The following is a 19,915-nucleotide window of genomic DNA, read 5'->3' as shown; positions in this document are numbered from 1 at the left end:
AAACAGTCTTCTCGTAGCAATCGAATTTTCACATCACAAGTTTTCACACATACTGAGATCGCGACAAAGTTTACAGGTGGAACTACTGTGCTCACGTCAGTAAGTTCAAGGTCACAAACAACGGAAAAGTGTTTTTGCTACAATTAAACAAAAAGGTATAGTAAAGCAATCACTTGTACGGTTTGTAATAATAATAAATGTTCCCATTACATCAGTTGTGTTCTCTTCATAAAAGTAGATCACTCCAGGACTAAGGAGTAAACTAGGAACATCCAGGTACGCTGTCCGATGCATGTCTCATACATTAACACGGTCGTCATTATCACATATCAGTGAATAATTCCTACCTCCCTAACTACCACCACTGCTTTCTCTATTATTCCTTCGATTCCGTCGTCCTACATATTAAAAATCGAGTAAGATATTTATTATTGAGGCGATCTTATTATTACATTAGAATTGTTTTATCATTTTTACATTGCAACCAACCAATCAATCTGCCAACTGGTAATGTGGTAGCAAATGACATCCAGAAACCCTATTACTCTAAAACAAATACATTCACTCAACCACAAGATATAAAAATTCATGAATGTATACCACGAAAATTAGAGTGGGTCTGGTAAATAGGTCAGACTACCACCAATTGGACATTATCGAATACCTGTAACCGTTCTGAAACAACAATAAGTGAATTAAAAAAGTCCATAAGTTTACACAATCTCGTGACAAATATATTAGATATCGAAAAGATGATGTATATGGACTCACTGTTATCACATTTATTTGATTGGTTAGTGGTTAGCGGGTGTACGAATGGCAGTTACGGATAACACGACACAGTTGTTTCCCAAGTCATTCATTTACGTGTCTAGTCTAAATGTCGGAAGTTAAGGTGAGCTATGTTTTATGCATGTAATGTTACTCATTGACCAGTCAATATATTTTTGGTGAGACTAATTTATGGGCGACCTTTGAGCGACGTTAAAGAATTATGATCTACAATTGATGGTTTGGGTTAAAAATTAGATTTGAGGTTTTTATTTCGAAATGACATCAACTAAAATCCCAAAACACCCTTTACCCATATGGTTGAATTTTTTGGTTTTTCCCTAATATTTTCACAGTTTCTCCAAAATTTTCCAAACTTTGGAGAAATCTATTTCTGTCCTTCGCGTTTCGGAAAAATTCCCCATAGTGTCAGTTTTTCACAAATATTTCCAAACCTCTCTATTTTGGGGAAGCCGCTATGGAAACTTGGGGGAATAGCACAGAAACCCCAAAATAAGGAGGTTAGGTTTCTCGAAGTTATTCGTGTTTTTCAATAAAATCAGTGAGATTTCCCATTTTCCTGGAAGTCATTGATTTAATGAGAGGTACCTATAATTCACTATGCAATTATTCATACTTCTTTTCCTTTAGTAAAGTTCGTACGTCTTGGTTCAAACTTAGTTCCCTTTTTATTTAACTCTGCTAAAGGCTTCAGAGGTCTTGTGGGCTATTTGTAAGTCAATTAAGTACTAAGACGAAAAAATGTTCGGGGTATTATGCCCGACTTTTATGAGGTCGCATTCTCTAGTCTATCTTATGAAAATAGTCTGCGACGCTCCAATTTATTCCCACTGTCTTACCACAGGTTACGGGGTGATTTAATGTTCGCTTGTCGTACACTGAGCGATGATCTTGGTAATGTCTTATCGTTTCCTTCCATCTAGGACTGGTCGTTTGAGAGGAAATTCTAAGGAAGTTGAAAAGCTGAGGTCAAATCGTTTACGTCTTGAGTTCTGTTTCTCGCACCAAGTAGTGAATTACTGGAATTCTCTTCTGGAACGCGTAATATCAGCACCTTTTTTGATACATTCAAAGCGAAATCGAACCCCCACATTGTTACAATTTGCTAGGATTAATATAAGTGTATAAACCTATTGTTACCGTTGGGAACTGAAGATATTAATATGTAGCGTACATACCAGCGTCCGTAGTACTATGTAGTTACATGGTTTAAAATTAAACAGAATAGACATGAAATACACGTGTTTCTTCTGTAGTGTCTAGTTCAGTAACCTATATTTAAGGGAAACATTCAAAAACTGACATATTTTTGGAGAAGTCCTATTTAATTTGCAGGACCTTCCAATCTCTCAATTTCGGGGGATCTCTAGTAAACAGTTTCGGAGAAATGCAACAAAAAACCATAAAATTTCCTCTAATATCAGGAGATTGTGTCGTTATACATATGGCGTATCATACACACACTAAACTTATCATATAGTTTCAATATTGGTAACCAGTGATAAAATCTTTTATTTCAAGTTAGAAAGCATCGCGTATGTGAGTTTGGGGAAGGTGTTCATACTCTCGTTAGCTATACTCTTAGTCATTCCAGGACCAAACTCTACATAAAATGTCAAAAATGTAAACCAGAACAACCATACATAAACTGGATCTTTTATCTTATAGGTCAAAAGGTGACAAATGATTTCGATCTTACATAATTTTCGAAATAACAATTTCGCGTGTATGTTACACTTACGGTCATATTGTTTAAATATTCAAGGTAGATGTTTATATTTTAGTGTAATATTCCTGAAAAATGTGCATTTTTTTATTACATTCCATTTCGGAATGATGACTTATAAAAACACCCTACGAAGTCCAAAAACCAGTGATACAATTATTTAAACCTGGATATTTGTTTTGAACATTTAGTACCTGGCACTTCTTGATGCTTTCAAGAAGCAACCGAATTTCTACGTTACTACGTACTAGAAGGATTATTTGCAATCCGCTTATCTGTACTTACTAGTTAGGAATGAGCACCACAAATCAGACCATCTGTTTCTGCGAAAGATATATTGATTTAAGTATCTATCGTCTCAAAGCCCATCATGACCTCCTCATCTGCTAAGTTTCATAAAACTTCTGCACAGGAAAGATGTTTTTAGCAATAATGTTCCACTTATCCCACTCCTATTAGATTACTGAGTGAAGTCTTGAACCGTAAGGAGACTAACAAAAGCAGAAAACCAACAGGGAAAAACACGTTAAAATATTTCGTTCTTCAGGCTCTTTCAGTGAAATTGGGTATTACTGGTTAGAGGGAAAGCAAAGGATTTAAGAATATGAAATCTATAGCTGGAGCGGTCTGTGGGCCAAATATCAAATGTGATACAGCCGGGTGTTGTCGTTGACTCACACAGAACTGGCTCAGAACCTAGCATACGAATAAACAATTCGTTCCTAAGTTGTAAGGTTACTGAAATATACCGCGAAAATCATTGATGTAGCAACTGGGCTGTCATCACTATGTCTTTTACACAGTAGCATATTGAAACAGCCTGTCGAACCCTCAATAACACTTAAAAGACCTGGTTTTACTGGGTTTTGTATATAATAAATCTGAGGCATTCATTAGAAATGCAAAATTTAGCATAAATTACGGATGCAAAGTTTTACTTGCTGTTAGTTTTTATGATTCGACTTAACGGTTACTGTTGCCTCAGGCGGGTCACGCGTTTTTATGAGTTTGTTTCCGCCGAGTTCATTTCACCTTGAGGTTGGCATCAAAAGTCCGTGTGGCACCATGTGGACTGTTTTACGGTTTGCAACTCCATGCTTTCCTGTTTGTGGGAACACAATACTGAACACTATTTATATCTGAAACTAGCTAAGTACTATAACATCTTGTCACAGTCAGCTAAACAGCTGTCTAGTTTTTACAGACGTCTGGTGTCCTTACTTGATTTTTATTCATTTATTTATTTATTTGAACTCATAAATATTGATACAAGAGTGCGCCAAATATATATGCGCCACACAAAACAATGAGAATTTAAACAGAAGGAAAAATAAAAAAGGTAAGGAGCGTTAAAAAAATGAGAACGATAACGAAGAGATTGGTGTAAGGTAGTGTATTAATAATAATAGTAATAATGGGGGAACGGAACGGTACAATCAGAAGAAATCCTTCAGTTAAGGAAGATACAACCACTTTTTACGAAGAAAGTAAAAGAAGGTTACAGTAGGATCGCCACTGACTTCTATTCTGAGCCATTTCTGATAACGTCTCTAACCACTGTGTAGCACCATCTCTCGGACCCCAACCATGGAGTCGTGAAGGACCAACACAAGCCAGTCCTTTGCAGCTTTCTTTCATGCCACGACACCATGTCATATACTGATGGTGTCAGTATATGACTTGAAAGTGGTTTCAATAAAATCTCGAGACAAATATTTTAACGAATGTAAATTTTGACGAATGTATATGAGGTTGGTTTCTAGTGGATTATATTTTCAAATAAGCAATTGGGCAAACCATATTGAGAAAGGCATATCTATATCTTACTAAAAATAGTATCATATTCTTCGAAAGGTTGGGAAAGCTATCGGTTGTCGAAATGATATTCTGTGGATTTTTCACTTATATTTTTTTCCAGGTATATGGTAAGTTTAAAAGATGATTATTGGGTAAACTGTCTCATTTAAATGAGTTACAAAACTTTGATATATTTTTACGTCTTTATTAAAAATTTTATGTTTACATATTTCTCTAAAAGTTCATGGTTTGTGTCGATAATAAATATTTGGTTTTAACAGATCTCCACAATTTGTAGATTTATAATTTAATATGATCTACAGTTGTGTTAATTTATTTTCAAATATGTTTGATAAAACTTCAGACATACCCTATCTAAAATGCAGTTATTCTTACTGTTGTTTACATATCAGGTTGGAATTATTGGAGGTTCTGGATTCGACGATCCAGATTTATTACAAGAAGCAAAAGTGCGAACAGTAACTACTCCATTCGGAAATCCATCAAGTTTTCTTACTGAAGGTTTTGTTGAAGGTGTCCCGTGTGTTGTGCTTCCCAGGTAATCATCTTTCACAAAAGTGATTTGTCTGTGACACATTCATTTGACTAGATTAAGCGATTGTATTGAATCCATCCCAGATCTGTCCTAAACGTACTCTAGTAGCTGTCATTGGACCAGGGAATAAGGATGAGAAGACCATAAATGTACATGCGTTAATTGTATTAGAACTAGAATAAAACACTTAGCCATGTACAAGTCAATTACGATCACGTACAAACACCAAAATAACTTATTGTTGTAATCGATTATCCACTCTTCAAAGTTTTCTAAACTATTTTTCAATGTGACTAGATGTTGGCCTTATCTAGTTATAGGACATCTTAAGCCGATTTATACCTAACTACATTTCCTACTATCTTTTGACCCGCATATTCATTCGTGTAATATTTTTGTTGCCAGTTTTACGCTTGCCTGGGTTTTAAATCAAAGTAATCGGATGCTTGAGTGACCAACTTCAGGTCGGAAAAACTAGTGTTAGGAATCATGTAAATATTTATCTATAATGTTTACTTATCACTCTAAAAATGCTCGGCATTATTAATAGTAAAGAAATATGCCACACAAAACGAAGTGACGGCATCTTAATGTGGAAATGTGGGTTGAAGAATAAAAATAATAGAAATAATAAAGGATGCTAAGTAATTTACAGTGTTGTCGAAGTACATTTTACAGTTTATGGAAAACATGAAATTAACTACTGATCACCTCTTTTCCCAATCAGTCCTAGTGGCACTAGATAGTCCTTTTTATGAAAATTGTCGAGTCACGATGTGTAGAGTTTTATCAAAGTCATCAAGAGTGGTGTTTTGAAATATTACATGTTATGTAATGACCTTGACTTTGGAACAACAAATATAAGCGAACAATATTGTTTTCGATTACATCCTAATCAGGCATTACTCTAATCTACAGTAATTTTTATATACATATATGAAATTATTAAACCAATCAAGGCAGTTAGTTGATGTCAGTGATAACAGTCGAATAGATTACATAAATAAACATAATAAGTGAAAAATACGAATTGATATTGTGATGACAGGTGTACTAGTAAATTTTCCATAAATATCGACATTTCATCATATTCGTGTGGCGCATATATATTTGGTGCCCTCTTGTACCAATATTTATGTGTTCAAATGAATAAATAAATAAGTACTAGTAAATGAAGATTTTGAATTCACTTTGTATTGATTGTTTGAATCTTCCTATCTATGTTTAGGTCTGCAATTGATCAGTCTCTTATCGGCATATGTGCATCATGTATGGATTGCCTCGATATTGCGTTAATTCACAAACGTTATAAGCAAAGATGGATGATGGGTAGCAATTGAATCCAGGACGCACGTTTCGTCCTATTTATGACTTGTCAGCTGGATTATTATTTTTTATGCTCTGTTCGTTTATACTTCTCCACCCCCTCCCATCTTTTTTTATTAACCCTTCGTTGTCCAGTCATCTTATTACGTAATCATTTAATTTTTATTTCAGTTTGTATATATATCGTTTACCTATTTCCCACTATGAAGTATCGATTCAATCCTTCGTTATTCTTATCACAACTAGTACACGTGTCATCACAATATCAATTCGTATTTTTCACTTATTATGTTTATTTATGTAATCTATTCGACTGTTATCACTGACATCAACTAACTGCCTTGATTGGTTTAATAATTTCATATATGTATATAAAAATTACTTTAGATTAGAGTAATGCCTGATTAGGATGTAATCGAAAACAGTATTGTTCACTTATATATATTGTTTTAATTCACAATATAGGAATTTATCAGATCTTGACTTTGTTCAGAAAGAAGTCACCGAACCTTTACACTAATTATACGGTATTTTTGTCGAATGTGAACAATCCTGTGAGTACATCAACGATCAGTGCAAACAGTATTCAGTAAACCTGAAGTATATTGTTGAACGACGTTGAGGTGCTAAGCGTTTCGGCCATTTAGGAGATGCCGAAGGTTAATGAATGACTTATTATGAGACGAGTAGGATCAGGATATGCTTTTAGGATTCATGCATTGGAGTCTACGTCAGTTTGTGATGAAAATCTCAACCCTAACACTCAATTGTAATTCACAACACAAATTCCTAACCTTATTTTGATAATTGTTTCACAACTTACCTCGTTTTTCATTGGTTCGGTTGTATACTGTAAGTTAGCCCATTATTCTAACACCTTCAGCTCGAAAATACCAGGTTTAACAAACGTTGATCAGAACCACTCGCACTACAACGTTTTGACGCAACACTGATCGTTTAATAGCACCAAAGCTGGCGCACTTTACCATAAATAATTTTGGCTGTTGTTATATGAAACTGATTTTTTTTTCATCTATGACAATTATTCACCGAATCTCTTATCAATCTTGTAGAAGCACTTTACATGAATAAAAATTGCATCCAAACATTAGTTGTGTAACCTAAGTGGCAAATATTTTCATTTCAGTTAGAAAAAATAGTATTATAATTCTTTTCGAATCTTCAAAACTGTTAGGTCCAAGTTCTTTCACTACTTTAATTGTTTAACGAAATGGTACACATTGATATTCGTGCACATTTAGTTGTAAATGACTTGGCCGACTGACTATAAAGGTTTAAATTTTTCAGGAAGATTGGTGTTAGTAAGGTTAGCCATGTGAATACTTAATGACTTTGATTAGTGTCCAACTAGAGAGCTATTATCATTTGTACTGAATTCGGCATGCAAAATGTATGCTGAACTAACCAGTTATTGGATCTCCCTTTTAGTGAACTGTCTGTATACCTGACCATCAAGCGTCAACTGAATATTATCAGTCCAACATAATTCGTGGTCTTTGATCAAGTGAATCTATTTCCAATATTTGCTAGATATTCGCCACCCAAATCGATGTTTCATTTTTGAATAAGTCCCTATTACATCATATTGTTTTCGATTTATTAAAAACTAATTATCCACAACATCATACCAAACAGTTTTGGAAAGCTAGCTAAATAGTCTAATTCCGAGAAATGTTTGCACACAAAATTACATCAGCATCTTCAAACGCTGGATGTATAAGTCATTGTGATCATTCATGTATAATTACAAAGGTATTTTGAAGCTTAATGCAACAATTATCTATACTGGATCTTTGGAACTCTACACAAAGCTTTAAAAATATTTACACCTAAACTTACATGTTATTGAAATGAATGTTAGTTCTTAGTGTATAGGTAATTTTTTGCGTGATGAAAGCTAACGACTTCTCTGTTCGATAACACTAATATGGATTATGAATGACTTGATCACTTTTGTCTTGCAGGCATGGAAAGGAGCATTTACTTCCGCCAAGTGAGATCAATTATCGGGCCAACATTTGGGCGTTAAAAGAACTTGGGTGTACTCACATATTAGCCACTAACGCTTGTGGTAGTCTTCAGAAAGACAAAAAACCTGGTGATTTCGTTGTTCTTAACCAGTTTTACGATAATACTCGAAATCGAGAGCTTACGTTTTATGGAAGTGGGCCTGGTTCACTGAAAGGAGTCTTACATATGCCGATGGCAGACCCATTTTGTGAAGAAACACGTCAGGTGAGTTTTTGGATAATTAACTAGAGAGACTCGTTTCGTGTTTCTAGTCAAGGGTTAACGTAATTCGCTTGGAGATATTAGCTGTTTGGTCTAGATAGTTTTTATTACTTTGGCACTAAGCTTCACAACTGTACAACCTTGTATGGTTTGTTTTCAGTGGTGCTTTTTGAATGTTTATGTTATAAGATCCTGTCACGTGCTGGTGGTTCTCCTGCTTGGATTGAAAATATTAAACAACCTTCAAATGTTTTTTAACAGTTGTTAAATCTATCGAAGCGTCTAATCACACGATTGAGATACGCGCGAAATCAAATTTCACAAAACGACGATTTGTCTAAAAAGCGGTTCTCTGTTGAGTGATATACATAAATTAGTTACAAAAATCAACTTGTGAGGTATCTGTGACGCCTAGCGCTTCTGTGAGTTTGAAATGAAAAGGTCTTCCTGCAATAACAACATAAGGAATAATTACAACATACGATAATGCAAACGACAGCAGGTAGCTGTATCTGATAACAGTTAATCAACAACCAAGAACAAAACCAAGAGCGAACAATATGGAAACTGTTGAGTTTAAACAAGGATTAAACGACTATGTAAAGTTGCGAATAACTGCTATAAGAGTTGAAAGAAATTGATTATAGTGATAAATACAATAAATGTTATAAGTGTATGTATATGTTATGGAATGTTAAACGTTAAACTTGCGCGTTGAAATTTCCAAAAACACATCTGTTTACTGAATATTAATAAGTAGTACGAAACAATACACAAAAGAGGGTTGACGGAAGGAGAATAAGGTCAGTGAATAAGAACAAACTTAACAACAGTATATAACAATGAATTCTATTTACCTTTAACAAACAACAACAATGTTAGTCACAGGATATTCTCATATTTCTGGGAAATATATAGGTTTCCTGGAGTGGTAGAGAAGATTTGTAGCTCAGGTGGATGATTTTGATGGAGTTTTGTTGTTTGATAGGGATGGTTTGATGGTGGTGCTCTCATCGTTATTCTGAACGACATCATCAGCACAAACTCCAAGTAGACTTCTGACAAACCATCCAACTCAGAGAGCAAAATTCCATAAAGTTTTCTGGACTATTTGTGTCTTTTTAGTGACCGGAGATTTTATGAAATCGCACCTCACTTAACTTTCCAGGGGTTACTGTCCTACTACTTATGGACTTAAAATAGACAGGTGATACAGTTCTATTTGGTAAAGACGTTGACAAAATTCAAAATCTATTGGTCACCTTGGGCAAAAACATAAGCATGTTCGTGATGAGTTTCTATCCTTCGAAATTCTAAGTGCTGCTTCTTGACTAGTTTGCGTCAACACTTAATACAATCGTAAGGATTGTAGTAGTTGAGTACATTGACTATTCCACTCACCTTGGGAATTTCATCAGCCTTTGTGGTTTAGTGTCTGAGGAAATCTCAGCACGGATTCGAATAGCTCAGTTGACCTTTGCCAACGTGAGTCACTTGTGGTATAGGTGAAATGTCCGTCTGCTAACCATAGCGTGTGTATACTGTACAACAATTTCCTCTGTATTTTGAGGCTGTAAATAATGATCAAAGACATGCGTAGACAACTAGTTTCTGATCATAGGTATTTTCATAGCATTACTCACATATCACAGAAAGACTGAATGAGTTCTGAAGTTAAACATAGCGTACTACTTTAACGTACAATGTTAAATGGTGTAGGAGTAATATGGAACGAAACTATGGGTCGCCAACCCAAGACGTGTCATTAGTCCATAAAATCATTGAATTTCGGTCTTAGGTATGGCGGTAAGTCCAGACTATCCGTCAAAGTTCTCTCATCAACCCGTTCGCAATATTGCAAACGCATTTATTCTATCTTTCTCTTAATCTTCAGTTTCAATATTCCTCCAAACATACCCTTGCATTCCGTCTAACTGAAGCGTATTTTCATGGTTTGATCGTACTTCGTTTTATTTCGTAGTTAATAATTCTAAGCATACATAATAATTAGTCAGTCATTATCCAGTCTCCATTATGCAGTTGATTAAATCATGAAACTGCAAATGGGATGTTTGAATTTACTTGATAGTTCAACACCAACTTCTTTGTATACTTCATTTTTTCAGGTTCTAATCAAAGCAGCTAAAAATCTATCACTGACTATTCGTGATAAAACGTGTAGTTCAGATACAATTATCAATCATCCGTGTGTACATACTGAAGGTTCTGTAATCACGATTAATGGCCCACGTTTCTCAACTCGTTGCGAATCATTGTTATTCCAAAAATGGGGTTTCGATTTGATCAATATGACATTAGTTCCTGAAGTTTCTTTAGCTCGTGAAGCTGGATTAAGTTATGCTTCTATAGCAATTGTTACAGATTTTGATTGTTGGAAAGCAGATGAGGAACACGTGAGGAAGTTAATATTTACTGGTTACTTTTGTATATTATTTTATAGATACATACATAAGGATGTCCAATAATTTTGTTATATTCTCAGTATGGGGTTGTGGATTTCAATAAAATTGTGATTTTATTCGTCTTTAAATTTGAGGATATTCATGCATTCTTAAAAATTGTATTTCTAGGAAGTACTAAACTAAAGTATAATCATTATTAGTTGTTATTTAGTATACCGGGCTACTTCAGTTTATACTGGTTCATAATCGATAGGAAAAAATCTAGGAATTTCTGTGACTTAGTAATTAAAGCACTCAGTTTTTTCAACCAGTTGATTTCAGATTCGAATCTAAGTCCACTTCTGTTTTGTCAGTTAGGTTTTATTACTATTCCTTTCACAAATTAGTGTGACTCAAATCCGAGTATGTAACCCTTTACTTAATATACGCGGCACATTATAATTCTTATTGTTGACTAATCAACCAAATACCAATCTTTTCACTAAATAGATGGATAATTAGTTGGTAGTGGAGTTTAATTTCTGATAGAAATTGGATGGCATAATTAGCTGGTTTCTTTTTGACTGGAATCATTGTCATTCATGTTTCCTGTTTGATTGATGGATAATAATTTAAGCATAGAATTAGACTACAACTGTGGGAATATTAACTGAACCTGTTATAACAATGCCTTTTATTCATTCTATGTTACTGATCGTCTGAATAATCAAATGATGTTTTATGACAGACATATTGTCATATTGCATTGCACTAATGAAACTTTAAACAGCTAAAAGCTGAATAATTATTACAGGTAGTTGAATACCTAGGATCTGATTTCTAGTTCATTTCACTGAATAGAATAAAGTTATTACTTTTAGTAAATAATGTTTTCCCAAGGGTAACATTGAATACAGTCTATTATGCAATGGATAATTAAGCAAGACTAGGGAAGAAAATTATCCGGCACTCAAATAATTCATATTCACTGGTGGATGACCTTAATTTCCGACCAGCATAAAACCTCTATAACCATCTAAAGGCTAGTTTTACTGAATACGAGACATAAATCCTTTCTCGGTTTACATGTATATTATTAACTTTCCACAGAATGTTCAGTTTATTTGACAGTTCATCATCTGTGTGTGGGTTGTGATACTGCCCGGGTGCCCAGACCGAAGCAGGTGGTTTTCTTAGGGGCCACACCCCGAGCCTTTGACCTAAAAGTCTACCCCACAAGGCAGTGGAGTATCGTAAGGAGATGCAGTCCCATGGTAGCCGGTGACCGAAAATTGGTTCATATGCCATTTCTTCCCGCAGGATACTGGAGCCCATATGCACCATTGATTTGGTTTGGGATCCAGTTAAAGCGCCGGACATTCGCTTTTCGTCCTCTCATTTTCATAAACAACACCCCCTCCACAAGAAGGCAGTGAGTAGGAATTCCCTGGCAGAGGCTGTGTACGCGTGGCCGTGTGAGAGTATTTCAAGAGGGAGGGCGAACCCACCCCGCTCTCGGCCATATCAGGGCATTCGGGGACCAACTCTCGATATTTATGGAAACTACTTTTCTTGCTTCGACTAACAATCAAATTCTTCTTCTTCTTCTTCTTCTTCTTCTTCTTCTTCTTCTTCTTCTTCTTCTTATTATTATTATTATTATTATTATTATTATTATTATTATTATTATTATACTACGTCATTATTCATCCTCTTTTATTCCTACTCTGTCTATACTTGTTTTTCGATTTATACAGCAGCTCGTCTATGGTGGAAATTCGATTCTATCTAAACGTTCTCGAGTCACTGTCCGGTTGAAAATTGTATGTTACCACCGAATATGAGTAGTGAAGCAGTTTTTCTGAAACCACGTGCACTATTCAAACTGGCTGCCTTCAACGTTCGCACAGTTATGCAGGTTGGACAACAGATAAGGCTGGCTATGTCTTTAGAATGTCTTAATATCGATGTTTTCTGTCTATCCGAGACCCGTATTCAAGACTCTGGTGAAGTACTACAAATTCGCTCTCCATCTGTCGCTTCGAAAAGCTTGTTTTACGTGCGCTTATCCGGGGACCCTGTGGCATCTTCGTCTGGTCTTGCTGGCGTTGGTGTCGCACTAAGCGCCAGAGCTGAGGCAGCACTAATCGATTGGATCGCCATTAACAGTCGGTTATGTGCTGTTAGATTAGAAAGTTCCATCAAAGTGAGAAGAAATCGGCGTGAAAAACGATGTCTTTTCATCATCTCCGCCTATGCCCCGACAGATTGCAGCCCGGATGCAATCAAGGATGAGTTTTACCACCAGTTATCTGTTCTTCTCCAGAAAGTGCGTTCGACAGATATTGTAGTACTAGCCGGAGACTTGAATGCTCAGGTCGGGCATCTAGGCACAGAAGAGAGTCGTTTAGTTGGTCGATGGGGACTTGTTGGTCGCAGGACAGATAACGGGGACCGTCTACTGCAACGGTGCACAGACCACAACCTGTTTCTGGCTAGCACTAACTTTCGGCACAGTCACCGCCGATATGCCACCTGGCGTCCTCCCTCTGCATCTCAAGCCTGGACTCAGATGCCAATCACTAACATCCATCGACGTCTTGGACGATGGACAGAATTTTTCGAAGGGCAGTTCAACTGGCCTGCTGCTCCGGCAACATCGGTCAGACTGTCTTGTCCTCCATGGCCGGTGACGACTGATCCACCAAATGAGGAGGAAGTCCGCAAGGAACTCCAACTCTTGAAGCGCTACAAATCACCTGGCCCAGATGACTTACCTCCGGCTCTTTTTAAAGATGGTGGTGACTTTCTGACTAAGTAACTGACGACGTTGTTTACAAAGTTTTGGGAGCTAGAGAGTGTACCAACGTCATAGAATGAGTCGATAGTTATCCCTATCTTTAAAAAGGGTTCACGTCGTTCCTGTAACAACTATCGGGGGATAAGTCTACTTCCGATTGTGTCCAAGCTATTGGCTTCCGTCATACTTCGTAGGTTGTTCAAAACCCGAGAAAGATTGACTCGCGAGGAGCAGGCTGGTTTTCGTTCCGGTCGAGGATGTACTGACTACATCTTCACCCTCCGCCAAATGTTAGAACACCGCCATACTTATCAAAGGCCAACAATCGTGGTGTTTCTTGGCATTAGGGCTGCCTTCGATTCGTTGGATAGGACTGTTCTCTGGGATTGTCTATTGAAGAAGGGTGTGTCTGAGAAGTTTATTGACATCCTAAAAGCCCTATATACAAACACCTCAGGCAGAGTGAGGGCATACAACCACCTTTCTCCATTTTTCCATTCGAGCAGTGGGGTTAGACAGTGTTGCCCAATCTCACCATTCAACTTTGCCATCGATGACATTCTGGAAACAGCTCTGATGGATGTGAGTAATGGCGGTGTAGATCTGTTGCCTGGAGAAAACTTCTCGACCTTGAGTATGCGGACGATATTGTCTTACTGTGAGATAATGCCCAAGCCATGCAATCCGCACTTAATCAGTTGGCAATCAGTGTCCGTAGGTACGGTATGTGCTTTGCACCTTCGAAGTGCAAAGTACTTCTACAAGACTGGCAGGATTCTAATCCTGTACTCACCCTGGATGGTGAGCAGATAGAAGTAGTCGAGAAGTTCGTGTATCTGGGTAGCTGCATAAGTGCTGGTGGTGGCGTGCGTGATGAGACCGATTCACGTATAGTGAAAGCCAGAGCGGCTTATGCCAATCTGGGCCATCTTTGGCGCCTTCGTGATGTTAGTCTGGCTGTAAAAGGTCGGATCTACAACACGTCGGTGAGAGCAGTTTTGCTCTATGCTTGTGAAACCTGGTCTCTCCGAGTTAAGGACGTTAGACGACTCTCTGTGTTCGATCATCGTTGTCTCCGAAGGATTGCTGACATCCAGTGGCAACACCATGTTAGTAATACAGAGGTTCAGCATTGTGTGTTCGGGCACAGAGACGATAATGCATTCGGTGTCACCATCTTGAAACACCGTCTTCGGTGGCTTGATCATGTTCTACGAATGTCGTCCCAGAGAATTCCACGTTGTGCATTATTTGCCGACACCGGGATTGGTTGGAAAAAGCGGAGAGGTGGCCAGTGTATGACATGGTGTCGTGGCATGGAAGAAAGCTGCAAAGGACTGGCTTGTGTTGGTCCTTCACGACTCCATGGTTGGGGTCCGAGAGATGGTGCTACACAGTGGTTAGAGACGTTATCAGAAATGGCTCAGAATAGAAGTCAGTGGCGATCCTACTGTAGCCTTCTTTTACTTTCTTCGCAAAAAGTGGTTGTATCTTCCTTAACTGAAGGATTTCTTCTGATTGTACCGTTCCGTTCCCCCATTATTACTATTATTATTAATACACTACCTTACACCAATCTCTTCGTTATCGTTCTCATTTTTTTAACGCTCCTTACCTTTTTTATTTTTCCTTCTGTTTAAATTCTCATTGTTTTGTGTGGCGCATATATATTTGGCGCACTCTCGTACCAATATTTATGTGTTCAAATATATAAATAAATAATACAATTTGTTTGAAACTATGAAGTCCAACCTTGGCATTGATACTAACAAACTCATTTTTGATGTATTATTTTGTTTTTACCAGGTCTGTGTTGACATGGTCTTGGAACAGTTTAATAAAAGTGTTGGTCAAGTTAGAAAACTCTTATTAGAAGCTGTAAGACTGATTGGTGCTCGTGACTGGACAAAAACTATTGAAGCAAATAAGGTACTTTGGTTTTCTTTCACAGACTTGTCTTTTTTGTGTCACTTGATTAGATATTAGTGGCGTTTCATTTTATATAACAATGTTAAGTAATTTACCTAATTTTGTTTGTCTAAAAATTCTGAAAAGTATGTTTTGAACTATTTAATATTACCATATAAGATTCAGTCAGTATCATCTGCCAGACATGAACGCAATACATACTGACAGACTTTGAACACTTGGTGCCTGTTAAATATACAAAGGCTATAACTAAACGTAAAATGTATTTGCATCAATAAAAACTATGTACTGTGTTCCAGAAAAAGGCACAAAGAAAGTCATTGCTAAACCCGGAAACGCCATCAACAGAAAGTGTATTCTAAAAGATTCAAGCCACAAACAGCTAAAGTAACAGTAGCTCTTCACGAAGCCGGCTCCCATAACCGTAGAAAGTATGTATGTATGTATGCCCGCTTACAGTTAGACACAGCCTCCGATATAACACTTATAAGCAGGAGAACGTGGGAGAAAATTGAGAAACCGAGAATATATTCAACTCATCAATCAGCACAGAGTGCATCTGGGGAGATTCTAAACGTCCCTGGTGAGATTCATTGTGAAGTCACAGTCAAAGAGTTTACGGAGAAGGGTGTAATTTTTCAAACAAACTGTCCATCACTCGACTTATTGGGACTTGGTTGGATAGAAAGGTTGAAGTTAACAGACCGCCCCATAAACTCGATCTGCAACAACATCGCTACGTCGAAAGTTGGGAAGGACACATTCAAAAGAGCACTACTGAAAGGGGAAGGAGAGGGGACAAGTCAGGTAATTACGAAATTCTTAACAGCTTATAAAACTAAGCCTAACCCTTTCGTCCCAGATAGGAAATCCTCTGCTGAAGCGATGTTTGACGTCATGTTACCACCTAAACCAATGGATGGATGCAGACAAAACCAGAATATCCGGAGTTCTAACGTCGGTGATAAAGTGCTCGTCAAGTCAAACATTGGGAAAAATCGTTGGGAACCGGAAGTCGTTGAGAAGAGAATGGGAAATGTTCTATACAAAGTGCTTGGGTCTTTCAGAGTTTGGATTAGACACATTAATCAAATACACAGAGAGAAAAGGACTCTAGACACGGTAGATAATCAAGTGAGGCTTCCGTTAGATATAAGTACAGATACTCCAATGACAGGAACCTTAACATACGCTCATAGACGCTGGATACTAAGAAAGTCCGGACGCCGCAGAAAATCAGTTATCAAGCTGCAAGTAGACCCGAAGAAGAGGTCTTATTTTTTGGAAGGGGAGGAGGTGTTGGGTTGATCCAGAGAACGTTTTGCAAAAGACAAGGAAGGATCAGGAAAACACAAAGAAGCATTTTATCGAATCAGCGTTCACTTGTAGTTTAGCCAGAAACATCAATAAAGTGAAAAGTCACATGTAGAGTTTCTGATTGGATGATTACTATCCTGCTACTATGTTTAGTAGTAGCATTCCAGAATCTTCGGGAAACTCAAGGACATCTAAAATACTATGAAAACTCTATGTTTTCTGTACTAGAACGAACCTTTGGGGTAAAGTGCCTCTCGCATATTTTGCACCTTTTCTCTCGTGTTCAAGTCGCTGTGTAGTTCTAGCTTGGGGGTTACAAGAATAGCTTAGGAACCGAATATAGCGTTCAATCAGCATGACTTATCAGTTGGATAGTCAATCTTTGTCAACACACAGTTATATAAATTCGAAAGTGTAAGATACAGTTTGAGAATATGTCGGATAAGGTGTTATCTATTTTAGTTGTTGTTATTTTCTCATTTAAACTTGTACTAACTATCTGTTATTGGGGGTCGATAAACAGATATTATGTTTCAAGTACGTGATATTGTTATGAAATTACTCTTTTTTGAAGTAGAAGTTATTTGTAGTCATTCCATTATGGTACATGTTCATGTACCCGGTTTTGAATTCTAGTAACACCGATTATTTGAAAGTTTGAGTGTGCTGCATTGGCTTATTAATTAAGGCAATCATCTTCCAACCAATGGATCTCAAATCTTGACGTCACTGAATCTTGTTTAGTTTGACCAACTGGGTTGTGTCACTAGGTCTCATGTAAATGATATGGCTCATAGTAGTAATATTACTAATTGCATCAATAAATTTTCAAAACAGAATTGAAAATTGAGTTAGCTTAGTATGATTTAAAGAATGAGTTTCAACTTACCAAGTTAAATTTAATGTACTGATTCTAGTTATTGCTTGATAAATTGGAGAGGAGTTCAATCATTAATGAGCCGTATAATTTGTTTTCTAATTGAATCTTTTTATCTAAAAGCTTTACACTTTAATTCTTGTTTTACAGGCGCTAGTGTTGAGCTCACGTCAAGACTTACTTCGTCAAGAAAGTAAAGGCAAATAAATATGAGGTTAATTGGAATTTACTGTCTGTGTATTCAGTTACATGAATAAACAAAGTTCAGTCTACTCTTTTTCAATTGAATAATTCAAAGGACACTCTTTATATTTGTCTCCCTTTTGTTTCGAATTAATTTATTTAGCCAATAACAATTCTAAAAATTTTCATGACGAGTACTTTAAAATTTTAGTCATTTGTTCTGTGACCTAATGATAATATTTAATTAAAAAATAAAATGAGTAAACACTTTTATTGCTTAGAATCTCGGATAGTGCGAATATTTATAATTGGACTCAGTCAATTAGTTCGTCAGTCATTCATTCATAAACAATGTAGAATCTGTAGTTCATCAGTCCACGACGTCCCATAATCTAGGTTTACGATTTAGAGATACATAGTGTAATACCTTAAGGAAATCTGTAACAATGAAAATCCAGACGACTTTAAATCATAATACCAGGATTAGTGAGAAAACAAAAATGTAGTGTATAAAAACTAAGGAAATATAATGATAAGTAAATGTATGAGTTACATTAAGGTCGATTTTGAACCCTATCACATAAAGTTTCCAGGCTTTCGTGATGATTGTAATTCTCAAATAAAAAGCACGCATTTTCCTACATAGCTCGAGTCATTAGGTGTTCATTTCTAGCGTATTCTGACCTAATCACATGCTTTTATTATGTCGTATGTTAATCAGCGTTACGCTTCAAAATAGGTTGGGGTTGAAAATTTGTTGCAGGTCTTCTAACTATCCTATATGATTAGAGTTTGGAATTTCACTGACAGATTTGTTAATTTTATCCAGCATTCAACATATAGAATAATTGTTTGTCGGTCTTTCGTCCAACAACACTCGAAGGATGTTTAGAAAAACATTCCTACTTCACGTAAGTGCTACCCTGTTACCTATCGTTCAATAGTATTAGTTGTCTGGAAAGAGTTATATTTGATTATCATCGTCTTACTATGGATACAAAATACTGATAATTTGCAGATTAGTTATCTTTTTTATAACGAACAGCTTGTATGGATTTATATTCAAGGTGACCGTGGTCAATACGACTGAAAACCTACTCATGTGTATGCTGTTTCTGGTGACATTCCCCCACTCAAAACATTGAAGAACTTGAAACAGCGGATTATTTTTTCATTTTGCGGTTTGTAATTTCAGTTTCCAGATTCAGAAGACGTAAGCAAAGATTTTTCCTAGATCAATATTTAAAGAAAACCTATGGCAAATGGGAATTATTTTTACATAAGAAGGTAAAATGAAAGTTCACATAGACTTATTTTGTTTGGTGCCCAGAAAAATGTAGGTGCGCAACAGTGATCTTTGGCTTAACAGTAGGTGGTTGCCGGACAGATTTTCGTAAAAATTTGCAACACAATCGTGACTGATCCTCTAGTACAAAAAATCGGATACATAAGCTGATGCCGAGTTTGTAATATCTAAACCAGTTAATTTCCCAAACGCTTACATTGTCACTTACTTGTTTCTTCTCTTTGTCGTGTATCGAAAGCTTCGTTTAGGTATCTTTTAGCCTCACATTATGTTCTACAGTCTACCTCGTCTAAGCTTTTGTTATGTGACTATGGTTAAAGACTTACCTTTTGTTACTTAATTTTTCTGTTGCCGGACTATTGATAGTAAGGTCGTGTTTGACTAATTTAAAGATCATGGTGTGGTTTGGTGTATGACTGTTCACCTTTGACTATCAGCTTGGAAAGATTGCTGTAGTCCCTGCAACTAGATATCTGAAGTCATCTTGTTGGGAATACTCTTATTGATTCCCAGGTATCGGACTCCTGTTTGTTAACTATCAGTTTTGTTGTTTAGCACGCTAGTTTGTGTTAGAGAAACCATTGACTGTATAGTACAGACTATACTTTTTGAGGTGTTTTGTATTTTGAACATAATTTGTTCTATTAAATT

The 19,915-nt window shown here is 36.6% G+C and overlaps 1 protein-coding gene across 2 annotated transcripts; it reads left to right on the top strand.

The window, feature by feature from the left end:
- The first annotated feature begins 793 nt into the window (after positions 1–793).
- Positions 794–18,077, top strand: MS3_00002874 (uncharacterized protein). 2 transcript variants are annotated; one of them, XM_035732570.2, is made up of 6 exons: positions 794–895; positions 4,729–4,874; positions 8,183–8,453; positions 10,577–10,864; positions 15,459–15,581; positions 17,926–18,077. In XM_035732570.2, the coding sequence occupies exons 1-6, from the start codon at positions 881–883 to the stop codon at positions 17,980–17,982; spliced, it is 900 nt and encodes a 299-aa protein (XP_035587094.2). In that variant the 5' UTR covers positions 794–880; the 3' UTR covers positions 17,983–18,077. The 2 variants fall into 2 exon arrangements, with proteins under 2 accessions (XP_035587094.2, XP_051070529.1); XM_051210530.1 differs by having other exon boundaries at positions 6,100–8,453.
- The last annotated feature ends 1,838 nt before the right edge of the window (positions 18,078–19,915 follow it).

The sequence above is a fragment of the Schistosoma haematobium genome, chromosome ZW (genome assembly GCF_000699445.3).
Source record: "Schistosoma haematobium chromosome ZW, whole genome shotgun sequence".
In the NCBI taxonomy this organism is placed as follows: Eukaryota; Metazoa; Platyhelminthes; class Trematoda; order Strigeidida; family Schistosomatidae; genus Schistosoma; species Schistosoma haematobium.
The sequence above is the reverse complement of the archived record's forward strand: the minus strand, read 5'-3'. Positions and strand labels throughout refer to the sequence as shown.